The 21,056-nt window shown below is 47.4% G+C and overlaps 1 protein-coding gene across 1 annotated transcript; it reads right to left on the reverse strand.

Annotated features, from left to right (window-relative positions):
- Window positions 1-441: 441 nt before the first annotated feature.
- LOC136476486 (DNA-directed RNA polymerase II subunit RPB1-like) lies at window positions 442-9,061 on the reverse strand. The gene is given in 16 exon segments (XM_066474341.1): window positions 442-682; window positions 770-829; window positions 939-1,010; window positions 1,112-1,329; window positions 1,331-4,252; window positions 4,379-4,637; window positions 4,745-5,031; window positions 5,110-5,142; window positions 5,144-5,446; window positions 5,551-5,692; window positions 5,777-5,997; window positions 6,092-6,253; window positions 6,675-6,833; window positions 6,913-7,209; window positions 7,742-8,005; window positions 8,862-9,061. Coding segments are annotated over 16 exon segments (5,574 nt in total). The 5' UTR covers window positions 8,946-9,061; the 3' UTR covers window positions 442-591.
- Between the last annotated feature and the right edge of the window lie 11,995 nt (window positions 9,062-21,056).

The raw sequence follows: 21,056 nt of genomic DNA on the forward strand, positions 1-21,056 counted from the left end.
CTAGTCATTGGAAGCTTTCTTAGTAAGCTCGACGTAAAGCAACAAGGAGACCCTTGAATTCTTGATGGGGATGTGCGAGGGTCTACTTCAGGAAAGCATGGTCTATTGCCTTCCCAATACTGTAGACCTGTTCAGATGTAGCCCAGACCATGTGCGACTTGGATCAACTTATGATCCATCAAGTTCCAGCACTCCAGATAAGAAGTGAAGCTTAACCAGAAGAAACATTGCAGCTTCCAAAAAAACCACCCGGAACATAACCATCCAACGAGAAAACTAGATCTTATGGTATAGACGCACAGGTATAGTAGTACCAATAATACCTTCACGATCTTATCATCATCAGTTACTATGTTACTCTGAACTGGACACCATGCGGTGAACCACTTAGCAAGTCGCAGCACAGTTCAGTCCTTAGTTCTAGTATCATACATAAACAACTCTCACTGCTAATTAGCAGCTCAAGAAAAATAAGTTTGCTCTCAGAGTTCATCAACCATACAAAAACATTAGCAAAAAAAAAAGGAAACGAAAAGCGAGGCACGACAAGCTCGATCTTCCCATGTAGCCATCACCGGTCCTCCAGCGCCCTCAACGAGTGCTCTCATCATCCTTGTCATTACCTTGGCCTGTGGACGATGGGGAGTAGCCCGGTGCAGTTGGGGAGTAGCTTCCACTAGGGCTGCAGTGTGCAAAATGAGATTTGTCAGAACACAAAACGATGTCTTGCATGAAAGGTAGATATCTGTCTGACACTACAATGACTTGCCTGTAATTTGGAGAGGTTGGGCTATAATCCGGGCTAGGTCCTCCAGAGGTGTTGAACGGGCTGCATTAATTGGGTAATGTGTAAGACAGACGATGGCAAGCAGAATAATAGTATTCAAGCATATATATGTATGAAGATGCACCAAAGGCAATGGGATCTGAATGTGCACCTTGTTGGGCTGTACGATGGACTTGGTTGTGAATATGATGGTGATGTAGGAGAGTATGTCGGTGACGTTGGACTGTCATAACAGAAACAGTAATTCAATGCAGATATGTATGGACAGAGTACCCTTTGAGGCAATAATACTAAGAATACAGATCTTCGTATAATTATGCGCACCTGTAGCTTGGAGAAGTCTGACTATATGGAGTCATCCTGGGGCTGCTTGGAGAGTATGCGTGCGAAGGGCTGTACTTGGCTGATGAAGGATTGTAGCTCGGAGAAGTAGGACTGTAGCTCGGAGAAGTAGGACTGTAGCTTGGTGATGTTGGGCTGTATCCTGGCGAAGTTGGGCTGTATGCAGGTGATGTCGGGCTGTACGAGGGGGAGGTAGGGCCTATATGAGGGGGAAGTAGGACTGTATGAGGGGGAGGTAGGGCTGTATGACGGGGATGTTGGGCTGTATGATGGTGATGTAGGGCTATAAGATGGCGAAGTTGGACTGTAAGATGGTGATGTGGGGCTGTATGCGGGAGATGTAGGGCTATATGCTGGTGAGGTTGGACTATAAACTGGTGAGGTGGGGCTGTAGCTTGGTGATGTAGGACTATAGCTAGGAGATGTAGGGCTGTAGCTTGGTGATGTAGGACTGTAGCTACGAGATGTTGGGCTGTAACTCGGAGATGTGGGTGAGTATGATGGACTGGTAGGCGAGTAAGTCGGACTTGTTGGGGAGTAATTCGGGCTTGTGGGACTGTAGGTGGGAGAGCCAGGTGTATATGATGGTGAGGTGGGACTATAGCTTGGCGATGCAGGGCTGTATGATGGAGAAAGAGGGCTATATCCTTTCTCTGGGGTGAAAACTGGAGAAGATGGACTGTATCCCCCTGACGATGGAGAGTAACCACCTGGTGAAGGGAATGGTGAGAATGCCATGTGCCCAACATATGGTGAGAACGAAGCATCTGCATTAATGGGGGAAGCCCTGATATTTGGACTCAGCAGATAACTTGGGGACATCATTCCTTCATGGTAAGGTGTCCCGGAGATGGGTGATCGTGCTGGTGTCATGCCGAAGTCTAGGCCTTCCACATAGCTTGGAAGTTGAAGTTCAATTGCCTGCTGCAACATCTGGTCATTAAGATATAGTGCACAGCCTCCAGTACCAATAGGAGCAAGCTGACCAAGCATTATGTTTTCAGTGACACCTCTCAGGTGGTCAGATTCAGCATATACAGCAGCATCAAGTAAGATGTCAACAGTCTCTTCAAAGGAACATCTCATAAGAGGCCCAGTGTCATTGCGGTTGATACCGTGCCTTGTAATCGCCATTAAGTGACCTCTGTATGTCATTGTATCACAAAGAATGGCCAGATGCCTGTAGTTCACATAGGATCCATCGAAAGATATCACCACCCGAAGCTCATCCAAGAGAGAACGACGAACAGCCTCAATTCCAAGTACCTCAATCACTTCAATCAGATGGTTACTTGTTGTCCTTGTAGCATCAACATCCTCATGACACATGACAGCTAAGAGATTCACACCTTCTGTATCAAGCATCCATTCATTAGCTGCTTTGAAACCTTCGTCTTGATAAAAAGTATTGACCTTCCCTTCTTTGATGAACACTTTGTTGATATCTGGAATGCCTCGAAGCGCCATCTCTGTCAACATATTACCCTCTATCTTTTTTAGGAAGACATCATCCTCAGCAGACTCATCTTGTATTTCTCCTTTTGGAGCTTCATCATTTGTGATGCGGATACGGAGGATGAGCTTATCCGCATTATCATCATTAAAAATGCATGATAAGTCATCATCAAACTCACGGTTAATCTTGTCAGCAATATCAGCCATGCTCAACTTCTTATCAACCATCATCTCACGGTTAAGCTCAATACGCAGCAGCCAAGGAGAAATTTTATCCGGGTCAATATCCTCATCAGGCATTTCGTAATAGGACTGAACAAACTCTGCGTCCTCTTCAATGATGGTTCCTAGAGGATCAGGATCATACCATATCTCTGTGGCGTGGGTAACACTACGCAGTGTGGTGTACTCCAAAGCACACTGGACATTCTTAGCCAATTCTTTCTTCTGGTTCACCTCAGGCTTCAGGTAAACAGACAAAGATGGAGTCTTTATCTTCTTGGCAACATTAATGATCTCCCTCAACCTGGGAACTCCAAGGGTGACATTCTTGGCACTGACACCAGCATAATGGAAGGTATTCAGGGTCATCTGTGTTGCTGGTTCTCCAATTGATTGTGCAGCCACACATCCAATCATCTCACCAGGGGCCACCAAAGACTGAAGAAACCTCGATTCAATCTCACCGATAACCCATTCAAAAGCTTCCTTTGTAAGCCTGTATTCCTTCAAGACCCTCTTGCTAGCAAACGTGCTACGAAGCAGGATATTAAAGAACAAGGTTGCATTCTTCTGAGCCTCAATGCTCAAAGGATCATCACCAGGTACAACCTTAAGTCTTTCTTGCAGTTTATCTACCGCTTCCACAATTTCCATCGGGTGCATGTCAGAAGGTCTTCTAAAATCAATCCTGAATGTCTTCTGAGCATTCCAGATGAGCCGCTTGAGGTTCACAGGCATAGGCCACGAATTGTCACCAGTTGTGGCGATCTCAGTCCCAAGCTGGTACCGATCAGCTTCTAGCTTTTGAACCTCTGCCTCAAACACATTTCTGAATTCACGTATGGTCTTCAAATCGTCAACATGTTCAGGTAGCATGTAGTTAGGTCTCCAGTTCTCATCATCCAGCTCATAACGGAATAAATTATCGAACTCAGGCTTCTTCATCTTCAATGAGTCCAATTTTTGAAACTCAATCCAAACAGCATCCATGCCATCTTCTCCATACAAGAACTGAATGACATCTCCCAGAGAATTTCTTACAGTACCATCATATTTCACCATGATGTCCTCCATAGCTTTCACAAGTCTCCTCTGGATATACCCAGTCTCAGAGGTCTTCACAGCAGTATCTATAAGACCTTCTCTACCACCCATAGCATGAAAGAAAAATTCTTGTGGTGTCAGACCTCGGAGGTAAGAATTTTCCACAAATCCACGACTTTCAGGACCATAGTCATCTTTTGTGAAATGTGGCAATGTCCGATCAATGAAACCAAAAGGGATCCGCTTGCCCTCAACATTCTGCTGTCCCACACAAGCAGTCATTTGTGAAATGTTAATGAAACTTCCTTTTGAGCCTGCAGTGACCATAGCCTTCAAATTGTTGCTTTCAGACAAGCTCTTCTGAGCACTGCTCCCAGCATCATCACGAGCTTTGTTAAGAACCTGAACAGAAAGGGATTGTATTGAGGTTAAAACAGCTCAACCTAAACGCTGAACACTCCTCTGAATGACATAAACAAAGGCTATATATATATATAATAATGAAAGCAAAACAGAAGCAATCAGTACCTGGTTCACTCTGTTTTCAAATGATTCCATCATGGTGCGTCCTGGCTCAGCTTCCAACTGCTTCTCATGTGCTTTTTTAATAAGCTCCTTCACAGCATCCTTAGCATCAGAAATTGTTTTATTAATTGATTCCATGGTGGCAGCATCTGCAATGGTATCCCCAATTCCAATACTGAAACCATTTTGAAGAAGCCAGTAGTTTACAAGCCACTGCGTATGTCCTAAGAACTTCCTGGCTGCATCTGGACCAACCTCTTCCCTGAAAAGAACAGGTTAAAATGTGATTTGCTTAGAAAATGGAAATGGGCAATATTTCTTATTGTCATGCAATTTTCAACAAGTAAAATTCAGATTAGGCATAATTACCAAATGACATGGATAAGACTTCCAGAGCCTGTTCCAAGACTCTTCTTGCAAAGTGTACCAGACAGAAGCTCTCCCTTCTCAATCCTGACCATAGTATCACCAGGAGTAATAAATCCCTTTTCTTCTTCCGAATGCCATGCTGAAAACCGTATTAAATTTATTTGCTTGGGTATAATTAAGTTAAAAACTTGTTTCCCAGTCCAAATAGGCCTAGGTTTCAAAATGGCAGGTGCAGGAATCTTTCCATCGAAGTCTTGCCACCACATCAAGATGTTCATAAATACATCCTGGAATGAAATTTAAATGAGCCACAAAACTGAACAGAATACAATTGGAAAGGACAAGTGAAATTTCTCTTTATTCACCTTTTCAATTAGAGTGTCCCTTTTAGTAATTTTTGCGACAACCAAGCAGTGTGTCTTGGACAATGCCCATGACAGGCCTATTTGATTGTGGAGAGACAATGCATTTTGGCACCATCATTAACTCCAGAACTTCTGCCCTGGTCTCAAATGACTGGGGGACATGCATATTCATCTCATCACCGTCAAAGTCAGCATTGTATGGTGAAGTGACAGACAAGTTCAACCGGAAAGTTGAGTAGGGCATAATTTTGATGCGATGCCCCATGATAGACATTTTATGAAGACTTGGTTGCCGGTTGAAAAGAACAAAATCCCCATCATTGAGATGCCTCTCCACCTGATGAAATCCGGCACAAAATGAGTCAAAACATAAAACAATTTTACAATGAGAATGTTTAGAAAAGCAGCAGCTTCTATAGTCATGGGGAGGTTGATACTCACCTTGTAACCAAGCTCCAGATGCTGGTCGCTGCTTTTCTTCACATATCGAAGATCAAGCCTCTGACCATCTTCCCTGATAATGTACTTTGCACCGGTCTTCCCTGGGGGAGGGTGAGGCCCATATTCGACAAGTTCCTTCAACCTGAAATTATTGGATTTAGCTGCAAATGATCAGCAAAAGCACAGTAATTAAGTAACATTTGTCAATAAAAACAAAATGGTTCACCTCTCAATATTATATGGAGTAACAGTTTCAGGATATGTCAGGTTCAAAGCAATACTCCATGGTACTCCCAACTCATCAATGTTTATGTTTGGATCCGGTGTTATCACAGTTCTGGCCGAGAAATCAACACGCTTGCCCATCAAGTTCCCTCTAATCCGGCCTTCTTTAGCTTTCAGCCTGCTGCAAATTGATTTAATAGGCCTTCCAGAACGCTGTGTGGCCTGAGCATTTCAACAACAACAACAAAAAATTCATGAAAACTATTCTGATATCCATAGGTTTTATACATGCAAAGTAACATTCTAAACCACTCACCCTGGGTTGGCCAGGAAGATCATTATCGAAGTATGTTGCAATATGAAATTGCAACAACTGAGCAAACTCTGTTATAATGTGAGCTGGAGCGCCATTCCTCTCTTGCTTCCTCAAGTTCTCATTATGCCGTATAATCATAGCTAATTGATGAGTCAAATCATCCTGTAGAAACAGCACAAAAGCAAAGAAAAATCACAGTGAGGAGCTGCGAAATAATACCTCCTTTACAACAGGGACTGAAGTAGTAGCCCTCAAACATAGAACAAGGTTGCACTTATCCATCCATGCAACAACAATTATACACATAATAACTACTCCCTCCGACCCAAAATAAATAACTTTCTGAGGTTTAAAATTTGTCCCCAAAAAATAGCATTCTAAAAAAAACATGGGGCATTGACTCCTAATGCGGAAGCTAATCACGGGTGCATGCAAATGATAACTACCAAATTCAGGAGATATCCTACGGGGAAGGAAAGGAGATGAGGATACATGTGTCTTTTGCCAGCATTCTTAATCTGTCTGAAAATTTCTACAAAGTTATTTATTTTGGGACGGAGGGAGTATATTGTATTAGGCTTACCTCACTTCTGGAAGAAGTGTCCATCATGACAGATGGTCTAACAGGGGGTGGAGGGACTGGAAGCACTTGAAGTATCATCCAATCAGGACGGGCAAATTTGGGATTCAGGCCCAACAGAAGACAGTCCTCATCACTTATACGCTTCAGAACATTAAGGACCTGGTCAAACAAGCCATGTAAGAAACCAATTACAAGAAGTAGCATAACTTGCTCAACTGAATAGAGATTATAGAAATACCCTCTCGGCTGAGAGGATTTGCTTGCGTTCCACTGGCTCAGGGAGTTGATCCTGATCATCATTTTTCTTCTTTGGAGCTTTAAACTCTGCAACCATCTTCATACCATCGACTGTAATATTGGGCTGCTGAGCACCACAGCCACCTCTTTTCTTAACAGGCTCGTCAGTATCCTGCTCCTGAACATCAAGGTCATCGCCACCTGCACAGACTTTTTTGCTCTTGCAAGCATCATATATTCTCTTCAATCTATTCTTTGGATTCCTGATTTTTAGAGCCTGCTTAAATTTGGTTTCATCCTGCATGATAAAAAATGGATAAATGGTGATTAAAATGTGAAGTTAATTTGGTTTGGAAACACAAATGCTAAAGCATCTAATTAAGTGGTCAAATGTCTGAACACTTGAACCAGAGCTCATGAAAAAGACTCAAACTTGGTGTTTGATCGGTTCTACTGTCCTGATCACTATAGGAATAATGCAATGAATACAAAATATACACACATAAGCTTATAAGCTTCATCAAACATGTTAGAACAAAACCATGAAGACATATTAGGTCATAGAATGGTCAAGGAAAAGTAAAATAATCACAGTTTACATGCTATAATTGATACCTAAAAAAGTTAATGGCTAGTGAGAAAACATGCTAACGATGAACAACACCAGGTAGAGTAAAATGAGGCAACCATACTTTTCATATGTATTGAAGGGTGGGAACACACAAGGAGTCTTCCATTTTCAGTTTACCATGCCTCAATGTAAAATGACAAGTCCTTCCAGTATAGCAAGATGTACACACATATCAAGCAACAACGAGCCCAAGGGGTACCTCATCAGCGAGGATCTTGGAGCAGTTAAAGCAGACGCAGCGCATGATAGAGAGCACAGTCTTAATGAATCCAATGTGGAACATCGGCTTGGCAAGCTCAAGGTGTCCAAAGTGGCCTGGGCACTCTGCCATCCCTGCCATGCATGTCTCGCACTTAATTTTCCGGTCAATAGTCCCCAATCGAGGGTCACTAAGCCCACCAGGCTTCGGTTTTCCCCTCTCCATGGTCTCTGCGTGTTCTATTTGAACCACCGACATTTGTCTCTACACAAAAGCAGAAAGAAATCAATAGTCATTAGTTTCTATCCCCAGAAACCTGTACCTCACTCACCGCATAACAAACAAAGCAGAATAACCTTTTAATGAAGCGTTACTATTCAGCACAATAAATTATACGGTTAAACAAACTCAGGAGTAACGTCATCTTGTTACTAACTGACATGGAATTTCCGTTATGTTCGTACGGAACACACAAATGTTTCAGTTGAAGTTGAACTCGACAGAATCAGAACCATACTACATGAAACAGATTAGGTCACTTAATAAGAACATACAGATGTGCCCAGACCGTAAGGCACACAACAACCAGGTTGAAGCTCTATCATGGACTGTGTTGAATCACAACATCACATTAATCCATCATATCACTCGAAACTATGTACAAAGTAATTGCAAGTTCAAACTGAACCATACATTTTCTCTATGTGTAATACTTTCCATACTTCCAGCAGCGTATTCTACATAGTTCCAGGTTTCAAGCAGGCAATACATTTTGTTTTTTTCCTAATGATGCTAGAATTTTATGGGACGAAGGTCTGTTACGGTTGTACTAAAACTCGAATTGCTTGAATTCACCCAGACCAACCAAGGCATGCCGATAGTGAAGCTCAAACCACTCAAACCGGCCACTAATTACACAAAATCGTGCCTTGAACCTGAACTAGAATCCTGACATCAGAACCGAGTTGGTACTGGTAAACTAGCAAACAGCCATAGCCATAGTCAAGCTAGTAGCTACACTACGGACGCCCACTCAACTCGACCCTCGACCCGCTCGAAGGACAAAGCAACAGAGCCGGGGAGGGGAGGGGAGGGGAGGGGGGGGCGAGAGGGGTATTACGATCTCGTCGGGGCTGAGGATGCCGAACTGCACGAGCTGGACCTTGGCCACCTCGGCCGGCGAGTACGGGAACCTCGCGTCCATCTCGGCTGCACCCGGCGGCGGCGGCGCCGCCCACCACCACCACCTAGGGTTTCAGATCGCTGCGCGCTGCGCCGCCCCGCCACCAGCGCCCCCGCGGCACGAAGGATCGGCCCCGCTCGCTGTGTCGAGCTAGTGTGTTTTTTGGCGGCCTCGCCCGGTGGAACTCGAATGGATCGGCCCCCTGCCGACAGATCCGCGCGCCCCGCCTCCGCGAGTTGGAAGGGAAAGGGAATCCTGAGGGTGCCTCTGAGGAAAGGCCTCGGAGAGGAGGGGGTAGGGGTGTATTATAGACGTAGGCGTGCGCCGTGGGGGCTATCCTGCGCCGGCTTGGCTGGCGGCCGCGTGGACGCATGGGGCCGGTTGTATGGTGGTACACGTAGAGGCAGTGGGCGAGGATGTGTGGTGTATGTGGGACTGGGTGCGGGGGGTACGGCGCGGGCGGGATGCGGAACCGACTATGGACCGGGCAGGTGGGACGTTGGATGGGGGACGGACGGTGGAGCAGGGTAGAGTACTGCTATTGTGCGCCAGTCAACGCGGAGGCAAAAGCTGCCTGTGTGGGGCTTGCTCGGTGGACAGAAACCTCGTGAGTTGGGCTGGGCAGCTTGAGGCCCTTTGGCATGGCTCATTCTGGCGACTTCTCGAGAGGCTTTTGAGGAAGCCGTGCCAAACGGCACTCTACAAAATGGCTGGCGCCTAGAAGCCGAAGAGAAGCGTTCGGTGGCTTACACAGGGGAGGGCAAGCCAAAAATGTGGCTTCCCCGACTTCTTCCTCACCTGCGCGTTGCTTTTCCATCCTTGTCCCCGGGCCTGCTCTCATCCCCGGCGCCCGCGCTGCCACGGTCGCCTCCCCTGCACGCCGGCCTCCTCCTCCCCCGCCGTCGGCCTCCTGCTCCTCCCCGCGCGCCTCCGTCTCCTCCACCACGCCCGCCGGGTCTCCTGCTCACGCCCCGCCACCGGCCTCCTGCTCCGCCCCGCGGCCCTCCAACTCCGCCCCACCGCCGACAATCCTGCTCCGGCCAGCGCGCCCCGCCCTCCGCCCTAGGTCCTCCCCCGCGGCCAGCCTCTGCTCCGCTGCGCCGCGCCACGCCAGGATAAGGCCGGGAGGGAGAGGCCGATGGATAAGGAGAGAGGAGGGGAAAGAAAAGAAGGGGAGGAAGGAAAGATAAATAAAAAGTGAAAGGAAAAGAAAAGGAAAAATGAAGAGAAAAATATAAGGGTATTTTGAACATTTGACATCTTCTTATATTCTAAAAAGCTAGGGAGAAGCCGTTTTACCAAACATTTTTGTTACAAAATAAGTCAGAGCCAGAAAAAACTGTTTTTCCATAGGAGCCAGAAGCCAGTTTTATCACGAGCCAGAGCACATGCCAAACGGGCCCTTAGTCTGCTCTCGTCAAGCTAATCCTAGTTGTTTGGTATCTATATTATATTAGCTTGGATAGGCTTAGAGTGTGTTTGGTTGCCTTGTTATTTTTGATATAGTCACATCTTTACTGAATTGTTAAGGTTACCACTTTGAGGCATTTCCATGCTGTCGACTCCAATCCAATCCTACAGGTCGCAGAGGGAACGGAATGCATCCTGACACTAACGAAAATGGCAGGAAAGATCCAACTAGCAGCAGCCTCTTAATGAAGTGACGAACAGAGAACAGTTTAACTGTGCCAAGATCCAACTAGCAGCAGCCTCCCTGACCTACCAAAACGAGAGACACACAAAAAGCCATCATCGTAATGAAGAATGAAGTAACCAGAGGACAGGACAGAGGAAAGCAACCTTGACGTTTCACTTTCACCGTAACGAAGAATGAAGTAACCAGAGCACAAGACACATCAGTCAGGGGTAACTGACGCAAACTAACAAAATTGATTTCCTCCCCACGCTAGTAATACCAGCACACCTGGACGAGCACCTGGTGAGCAGGTCCATGGCCATCGTCGAACACCTGGACGAGCACACCCGAACCGCCCCCTCCCGGCAGCGCCCGAGGACGCACGACCGCCGGCTGCGCGCGCAATTCCATCGAACGCCTCGCGATCGTGGGCGAAGCATCAGCCCGGGTTGCCGCAGCCCGACGCGGAGCAGCCAGTTGCCGGTCTCGACGACGAGCGGGAACCGTGGCTCCGCAGCTTGTCCGCGGCCCTCCCGGAGGCGCCCCGCGCTCCGCGAAGGGAGGCCACCATCGCGCGCGCGGCCTACTGCGGCATGGGCAGTTCCCCCGCGCGACGAATAACGGTGACGGCCGTGCGTAGAGACGCATGAGGTGCCGGAGGTCCGGGCGGGCGGACAGCGGTGGAGTCCGCGACGGAACGGAGCGACGCGATGGCGTCGTCCGAGGCCGGGGGCGGTGGGGACAACGGAGGACGAGGAGGGAGCGGGGTCGGGAGGTGAGAAGAGACGTGGTGGGGCACTGGTGGAGAGAGAGGTAGGGGCCTGGAGAGGAGGAGAAGGAAGCGGCGGACATGGCGATGGCCGGACGAGCAGCGCGGCGGCAGAAAGAAGCGAGCAGAGAGCGACGGTTCGGGCGGTGACCAGAGCTTCACCTTGGGCTGGCTCGGGCCTGGCTCCATGAGAACGACCGATTGTGCGTTCCCCTGGCCAGGCTACACAGTACGTATGGCCAGGCTCTAGCCCACTCACACACAACCAAACATGTTAAAATTGACTTAAGACTGTCTCCAACGACGAAGACCTAAACGTGAGACCTATTCGGTTAGATTGGGTCACGCACAGTAGAATGGATAGGCAGACAAAACTCCCGTTTTCCAACCGAGGACGCAAACCTCTGCCCCGGCGAGCTCGGCCCACGGCGCACTCCGCCCCGGCGAGCTCGGCCCCGGCGCGCTCCGCCCCGGCGCGGGCGAGCTTGGCCCCGGCGCGCTCCGTCCCGGCGAGGGGCGAGCTCCGTCCCGGCGCGGGCGAGCTCCGCCACCGGCGAGCTCGGCCCCGCGCGCGGGCGAGCTCCGCCCCGGCGACGGTCGTCCACGAGCTCCGCCCCGGCTCTGGTCGTCCCCGGAGCTCGTGGTGGTGGGACCCGCAAGGCCGGAGGAGACGGCAAGCGCGGGAGAGATCCGCCCACTCGGCGAGATCGGCCCCGGCGCGGGCGAGCTTGGCCCACGGCGCGCTCCGCTCCCGGCAGGCGGGCTGAGCTCAGGCCCCTGGCGAAGGTCGTCCCCCGAGCTCCGCCCCTGCTCCGGTCGTCCCCGAGCTCGTGGTGGTGGGACCCGCCGGAGGAGACGCAAGGAACGAGAGAGGACGCAAATTTGCGTCCGTGTTTCGTCGGAGGCAAATGGCTGCCGTGTTGGGTAGTCCGTTGGAGGATGGATTTTTCTACGTAAAAGCACTGTGCGGCTACCCTAAAATGCGGGATGTGTCGCGGTTTGGGTAGTCTGTTGGAGACGTCTAAGGAGCTAGGCTATGGATAACCAAACACACCCTATCGTCTAAGCCCATACAGGCACGTAGCCGACCAGGGCCAATTCATCATGTCTTTCTCTGTCGACCGATCCAACGCCCCCGCATTAGCACAACACTCACTTTTAAGTCTCCCTCCCTCCCTCCACTCTAAGTCTAAAAAAAAATAGCACGCAGAATCGGTGTGTTCGCTTCTCGTTGAAGCAGCGTTTAGGCGTTCCTCCTCAAAAATTTCCACGGTATCGTCATCGAATGTTTGACATATACATGGAGTATTATTAAATATAGACTAAAAAATAACTAATTGTACAGATTGTGATTACTTTGCAATACGAATTTTTTAAGCCTAATTAGTTCATGATTTGACAATAAAGTGCTACAATAACACATGTGCCAGTGACGGATTAATTAGGCTTAGTAAATTCGCCACACGGTTTACTGACAGATTCTATAATTTATTTTTTTTATTAGTATCCGAACACCCCATGCGACACCCCATGTAACACCTGATGTGACACCCCAAAATTATATAACCAGGAACTAAATAAGGCCTTAGTTTGCAGCAACAATTTTCTCCCCGTACCACCATAAGGCGGTGTTTGGATCTTGTGACTAAAATTTAGTAGGTGTGTCGGGAAGATGTTGCATGGGGTGTTCGGATACTAATAAAAAAACAAATTACATAATCCGTCAATACTCCATGAGACGAATTTTTAAGCCTAATTAATCCGTCATTAGCATATATATGGAATTTTTAAGCCTAATTAATCCGTCATTAGCATATATTTACTGTAGCACCACATTATCAAATCATGGACTAATTAGGCTTAAAAGATTCGTCTCACAAACTAAATTAGTTTCGTAATTAGTCTATATTTAATCGCCTTGTTCGCTTGTTGGTTTCAGCCAGCCCAAACCAGCCAGCCAACAGTGTTTTCCTCTCACAATAAACCAGCACCAGCCAGCCCAAACCAGCCCAGAAACCAACCAGCGAACAGGCCGAATACTCAATGCATGTATCTAAACATTCGATGGGACAACGACTAAAATTTATGAGGAGCAACCAAACACCACCTAATTGTACAACCATCTCAAATGAACAACCCCAATAAAGTTAGCTTCTAGCTACATAGGCATCACAGTATTTCCAATTGTGGAACTACTCTAAAGGCCTCACTAGCCCAGACAAACTTTACTTCGCTGAAAAGTCAGGCTGAAAAGTATTGTTCGTTGATTTATTATGAGAGAAAAATATTGTACCATAGATGATAAGCCAGGCTGATAATTTCAAGCAAACATAGGCTGATAATTTCAAGCAAACAGGGCCGTATACGGTGTAATGGTGCCCCATCTTTTATGCCCACAATTCCATGAACGACTACCATTTTCATACGACCTTTCACATATGGTTGGAGTGACCTTCGGTGCCATATCACACGAGGTAGTGATTTCACAAGAGGTTGAGTAAAATGCATCAATAGTCTCTAAATTTGGTAATGAGTGTCATCAAGGTCTAGACTCCCAAAATGCACATCCACATATATGTCTAGACATACGTTATGTCACGGGTCTAGACCCGTTTGCTAACATGGTACACGTTGGCACCAGCAAGGGCTAGACCGCACCTTTGCCACGCCTCGTCTATGTGTCTAGCGCTCCTCGTCTATGTGTCTAGCGCTCGTGTGCCCGCCGAAGCCGGCCACACACCCTCAACCACTGCCGACTAGGTCCACCCAATCGCACCCCCTGACCACAACAAATATTGCTTGAGCCCTGGTCGCGCTCGCGCAAAATTGGACAACGACTGAGGCCGTGGAGGCGCTTGGGCCCCTGGCGGCGACAGTGCAAACGACTCCCTCTCCATGGTTGCTCAGGGTTGTCAGACATGGGCAAGCTCACCACCCCATCATCGCCATCGGTGTGGGTAGCTAGGAGGAGATCTAAGTGCATCTCTAGGAGGGCATTGCGGCGCCATCGATCGTGATTACGGTTAGCACCTCTAGCTGCCCTCGTCGTCTTTTCTTGGACTCTACAATGCCACCAACTACTACCTACTCCCTATGCAACTGGCTGACCTCACCCTCTCTTCCTCCATGGCGATGCATAGCTCGCGTTGCATGACCACATGTCGTCGTTGTATCTTCCTCCCTTTGGACAATGTCCACACAACGATGGTGGTGCCAGGGGCAATGACAATGTGGAAGCCGAGGTTGGCACTTGGCAACGCTCGGGTGTGGGCTATGGTTGATGGTCAAGCACCAAGGTGGGGCTCCTAGAGGTCGCTAGCATCGGAAGAACTTGCCAGCGGCGAGCCCCTGTTGCTGGTGGAGAGAACTAGCCAGATTGCTTGCCAACGAAAGACCATGAGGGAGCGAGTGGCACGCATGCGTGCTCTCGTCATGGACGAAACCAAAGAGCACCCCCCAGCGAGCACATCCATGGGAGTCGAAACCAAGCTCGATGGGCACCCCTATTTTGTATTGCTCGGCTTGTCATTACTATGGCCTGGATACCCTCACCCACTAAGAAAAACACCTAATCGAGACGGGGTGGGACGAACAAGCTACACGAGAGTCCCAAACCGAGGAGGGTTTCTCAGCAACTTGGCAGGCAAGGTATAAACCTAGATATACTTAAAGACAATCAATGTGTAAAAGATCCATTCAGATTCGACCGTTATTCCTTGTAACAAACTAGGAAACAACCAGATCCATTCAAGATGTAAGAAAAATGGCACCTAACTAGGGCCATTAGTGATTTTGGTAATTGGAGTGACAGCATGATTGTGGGGGTATGGCCCCTAAAACATGGGCTGCGACCCCAGGGGTGGCCCGGCCCATAAGGTTAAGGCGTGCACGGCGCTGCTCGGCGTGCACCGCAAGACATTGTATAGTACCAAATAGGCTACTTTACTTGTAACCCTACCTCCTCCAGAGTATATAAGGAGAGGTAGGGGTCCCCTAGCAGATAGGATCTATCAAATCGGATCTACATACAGATCAATACAATACACCAAAGACACAGGACTGTCGATGCGGACCCACAGGATACCCCGCAAGGGAGAGAGAAGATCTAGTCTAACTAGGATTCTTCCCATGTGATCTTAGTAGTAGTACTATTCAGTAATCCTACTAGGAACTCTCATTGTAAACCGACTAGGACTCTGGCCTCCTGACTATATAAAGGAGGGCAGGGCTCCTAGGGAAGAGAACAACAATTGTACGATACTTCATAATCAATCCAACGCAGAGGCTAACGCCGACTGGACGTAGGGCTGTTACTCGACCACGGTCGAGGGCCTGAACCAGGATAAATCGAATGTCCCTTGCGTTCACCGTCGAGTTCCGCATACGCTGAAGCCCGAACAATACTGCCCCGGGGACCCCCGTGGCAGGCTATCGGTGGTAAAACATCGACAGCTGGCGCGCCAGGTAGGGGTTCTCGGCACTTTGCGTTCGAGAGCTCGGTGGACCTCAAAATCAAGATTCGTCGCACCGCCGTATTCACGTTCAGCATCGGCATCAATTCGTGAGAGCACGAGACCTCTTCGTCAACATCTACTCCGACTTCGTCAACTCAGCGAGATCCCAGTAGAAGCACGACTGTATCACGTTCCTACTACACGCCAACCAGCATCAAACATGACTGATACAAGTACAAGTCGGACTGCAACTCAGACTCCATCACAACTCAGCTATATGCGGATTCAAGTCCAACTCCGACACAAGAAGAGTCCTACTCCCACACAAAGCCGACAACGTGTGTGCCAATTATGAAGCAACATATCCAAGAGATATACAAGCTATGAGATTGGACAGAAAAGGATAACGACATGCAAGTCAGTCAGGATATACGGAATTAATGGATCAACCCGTGCATACACGCGCACACCCCCGTCTCCAAGTCAACTTCGTATACGAATACATCACGGACATGCAAGAAGCTAACAAAGGAAGCAAGCAAGCAAAGCCAAAGGTGTTGGTGCATTGATTTATACATACGACATACTCATACGAGAGAAGGTCAAGAAATACAAGCTATACGGTCAATAAAGAGAAGACCACCTACAGCAAGCCGACGAGTCACGAGCAAGCAACCAAATTCTGGGAACCCGGCAACACGTTCCGAGTTGTTTCGAGTACTCGACATGATAGTCACTCGTTTGGTTAAACTCATCAGCAAACAACTCGGACGAGCTGTCCGACGACTTCATCATGCTGTTCGACTACATCAAGCAAGTTGTCGACCCCGCCTCCATCAGCTCGGATGCTACGCCAACAACTCGGCTGCAAACTGACTACTTGCCACACCGACCGACTACCCGGCTGCGGTGGTCAACAACGCAGCCACGAACCAAGCTAAGTCACGTCTCATTTTTTATATATTCCGGATATTATTCATATGCCTCTGTGGCCATATCATCTTCCCTTAACGGCTGTTAATTTTCTCGAATAGTAAGCCTTAATTCGTGAAGCTTGTTTTCTCGAATGGATGGTCACGTCAATGAACCTCTGAACCATACGGATGGTCACGCCAAAGAACCTCTGAACCATATGGGTGGTCACATCAATGAACCTCTGAACCATACGCGAGATTCAAGTGCTTAAACGTAACAGGCTACTACCCAGGAAATTAACTGACCTAGCAAGGGAAGACAAAAAAAATCATCATGCGAGCAAACATAGTGCTCTAAGTAAAATCATCATGCAAGCAAACATAGTGCTCTAGGTCTTCTCTTAACGGTCACCGAATTCCTCAGGTAGAACACGCCTTAATCCATGAAGCTTGTCTACTCACATGGACGGTCACGAACCGAGTGCCAGGCTCACATGGTCACGTCATGAACCTCTGAACCATACGCCAGAGATTCAAGTACTTAAACGTAATAGGACACTAACTGAGGAATTTGCATGGCCTAGCAAGAGCAAGACGCAAAAAGTTTATATGCATTTCATAATGCAGGGGCCCGCCCCTGATTGATTATTCAAATATGGGACATGCTCCCCACTTCATATCCGGAATGTCATTTACAACATATTTTTATGTTTAACATGCAGGGGAGCTACATCGGTACCATGAGATCAGGAAAGCACGCTCCTGAGAGCTAGTCCAAAAACAACCCGGATTGATAAAAAAGAACCCCGACAAGGTGCGGCAAGGACCAAGACAAGATCAGAAAGAACCCGGATTGAAGAAAAACAACCCAGATAAGTTGGGAACAGAAATCAAGACAAGAAAGAACCCGGATTGATAAAAAAAGAACCCCGACAAGGTGCAGCAAGAACCAGGACAAGATCAGAAAGAATCCGGATTGAAGAAAAACAACCCAGATAAGTTGGGAATAGAAATCAAGACAAGAAGAACCCGGATTGATCAGAAACAACCGCGAAGAGGTGCTGCAAGTAACAAGACAAATTCAGAAAGAACCCAGATTGATCAGAAAACAACCCGGATAAGGTACATACAAGTTCAGAAAGAACCTGGACGAAGTGCAAACAACTTGGAAGAGGTACATCAAGAACCAGAGAAGTCTAGAAACAACCCAGTTTGATAAAAAAGAACCCCGACAAGGTGCGGCAAGTACCAAGACAGATTCAGAAAGAACCCGGATCGATCATAAAACAACCCCGAAGAGGTGCTACAAGTACCAAGACAAATTTAGAAATAACCCGAATTGATCAGAAAACAACCCGGATAAGGGTACATACAAGTTCAGAAAGAACCTGGACGAAGTGCAAACAACCTGAAAGAGGTACATCAAGAACCAGAGAAGTCCAGAAATGACCTGGATGAATAAAAACAACTCGGAAGGGCATCACGGCTCAGTCAAATCAGAAAACAACCCGGATAAGGTACATATAAGTTCAGAAAGAACCTGGACGAAGTGCAAATAACCTGGAAGAGGTACATCAAGAACCAGAGAAGTCTAGAAATGACTTGGATGAATAAAAACAACTCGGAAGAGCATCACGGCTTAGTCAAACACTAAGCTCGGGGGCTCGGCATTCGCTTCAACTACGCCCGGGGACTCCGAATTCAAGGATGAAAGACCAAGAATACAAGTACTCAAGACTACAACAAAGACAACACATCAAGACCCTTCATCTGATTTCTATTCTAAAGAAAAGTACTCGGAGAAGGCTCGGGGACTGCGGGATACATAACCCCAAAAATTTTTTACCACAATTGCTGCAGAGATGAGCCAAGAAGAATTAGAAATACCGGCTAAAAGCCCAGCATCAATCGCACCACACAAAAGAAGCCGACGTCAAGCAAATCGACTTGGGCACTGGCGATACCTCCAAGACAGCAACCATCAGTGCTCACCTCTCGGCAAAATAGGAACTCGCGCTCACCAACTTTCTTCGGGACAACAAAGATATCTTCGCTTGGAAGCCGGCCGACATGCCAGGTGTCCCAAGAGAGTTGGCTGAGCACAGAATTGATGTTAATGAAAGCTCCAAGCCTGTAAAACAACGGCTACGACGATTCTCACCCGACAAAAAGGCAGCGATTAAAAAGGAAATCACAAAACTGATGGCAGCCGGATTCATCAGAGAAATCCTTCATCCAGACTGGCTAGCAAACCCAGTCCTTGTGCAGAAGAAGAACACGAACGAGTGGCGCATGTGCGTCGACTACACAGATCTCAACAAACATTGCCCAAAAGATCCGTTCGGGCTACCACGCATTGACCAGATAGTTGACTCAACAGCAGGGTCTGCACTATTATCCTTTCTCGATTGCTATTCAGGGTATCACCAGATCGCAGTAAAAGAACAAGACTAGAGCAAGACGTCTTTCATTACCTCCGTTCGGTGCTTACTGTTATAAGACCATGTCGTTTGGACTAAAGAACGCTGGCGCCACATACCAAAGAGCTATCCAACTTGCCTTGGGGATCAAATCGGTGAAAATGTGGAGGCATACGTGGATGATGTAGTGGTGAAAACAAAGAACCCAGACACTCTGATTGAAGATTTAAAGCAAACCTTCGAAAACTTGAAGAGATGAAGATGGAAGTTGAACCCAAATAAATGTGTATTCGGAGTTCCCTTAGGACAACTACTCAGATTTTTGGTCAGTCAGCGCGGGATTGAAGCCAGCACCAAGCAAATTCGAGCTATAACAGAAATGGGCCCACCTAGAAACATCAAAGATGTTGCAAAAGCTACGGGCTGCATGGCGGCACTCAATCGTTTCATTTCAAGGCTCGGTGAAAAAGGACTACCTTTCTTTAAACTACTAAAAAGACAGATAAGTTCGAATGGACAGAAGAAGCCAATGAAGCTTTCAAGAAACTTAAGGCATACCTCACATCCTCACCAATTCTCACACCCCCAAGGAAAGACGAAGATATAATGTATACATTGCGACGACTAGCTGTGGTCAGCACGGCAATAGTCGTAGAAAGAGAAGAAGAAGGACGCGTGTATAAAAGTACAACGACCCATATACTACATTAGCGAAGTATATCCGAATCAAAAATAAGGTACCCACATGTGCAAAAACTACTCTACGCCCCTATTGATCACTTCACGCAAGCTTCGCCACTATTTTGAAAGCCACCAGATCATAGTGGTGACAGACTTCCCGCTCGGAGGACCATCTTACACAAACAGAGAGGCGAGCTGGACGCATATCAAAGTGGGCAGTTGAACTCGGAGCTCTTAACATCGATTCACCCCACGGAAAGCAATCAAATCTCAAGCCCTTACGATTTTGTGGCCGAGTGGACAGAGATTCAACAGCCTTTATCAGATACAATCCTTGACCACTGGAAGATGTACTTTGATGGGTCACTCAAGCTAGGCGGAGCCGGTGCAGGCGTTCTCCTCATTTCTCCAGAAGGAAAAACAACTCAAGTACGTCCTTCAGATATTATGGCAAGCTACAAATAACGAAGCAGAATATGAAGCCCTCATCCACGGGCTACGAGTGGCAATTACCCTCGGAATAAAGAGATTACTCGTATACGGCGATTCAGCAGTAGTCATCAACCAAGTCAACAAGATTGGGATTGCACCAAAGAAAACATGGGTGCTTACTGTGCTAAATACGGAAATTGAAAAACATTTCCAAGGATTAGAAATTCTACACGTCCTGCGCTGATTCCAACATTGCAGCAGATGTCCTCGCCAAGCTCGGATCAGACAGAGCGAAGGTTCCACCCGGTAGTATTCATAGAAGAGCTATCAGTTCCCTCTATCAAACAACCCGGTGAAACAACCCATGAAATTTAGGCTAAAGGCGTTCAGATCTTGGTAATCAACACTTCATGGAGCCAAGTTTTCATCGACTATATCAAAGAAAATAAATTGCCAGCAGATAAAGCAGAAGCCACCCAAGTTGTTCGTAGAAGCAAAAACTACGTTCTAGTAGGAGATAGACTTTACAGAAGAGCAGCATCATCAGGAGTACTCCTAAAATGTGTCTCATTTGAAGAAGGCAAAGAGATCCTAGACGAAATACACTCAGGTTGCTGTGGAAATCATGCCGCCTTCAAGAACACTGGTTGGCAAAGCATTTCGCACCGGATTCTACTAGCCAACCGCTTTAAAAGACGCTAGAAGAACTTGTCAGAAAATGCAAAGGTTGCCAAATGTTTGCAAGACAAGCCCATGTGCTAGCTCACAATCTTATCTGCATCCCACCCGCTTGGCCTTTTTCCTGCTGGGGGCTGGATCAAGTAGG

Source organism: Miscanthus floridulus, chromosome 8 (assembly GCF_019320115.1).
Source record: "Miscanthus floridulus cultivar M001 chromosome 8, ASM1932011v1, whole genome shotgun sequence".
NCBI lineage: Eukaryota > Viridiplantae > Streptophyta > Magnoliopsida > Poales > Poaceae > Miscanthus > Miscanthus floridulus.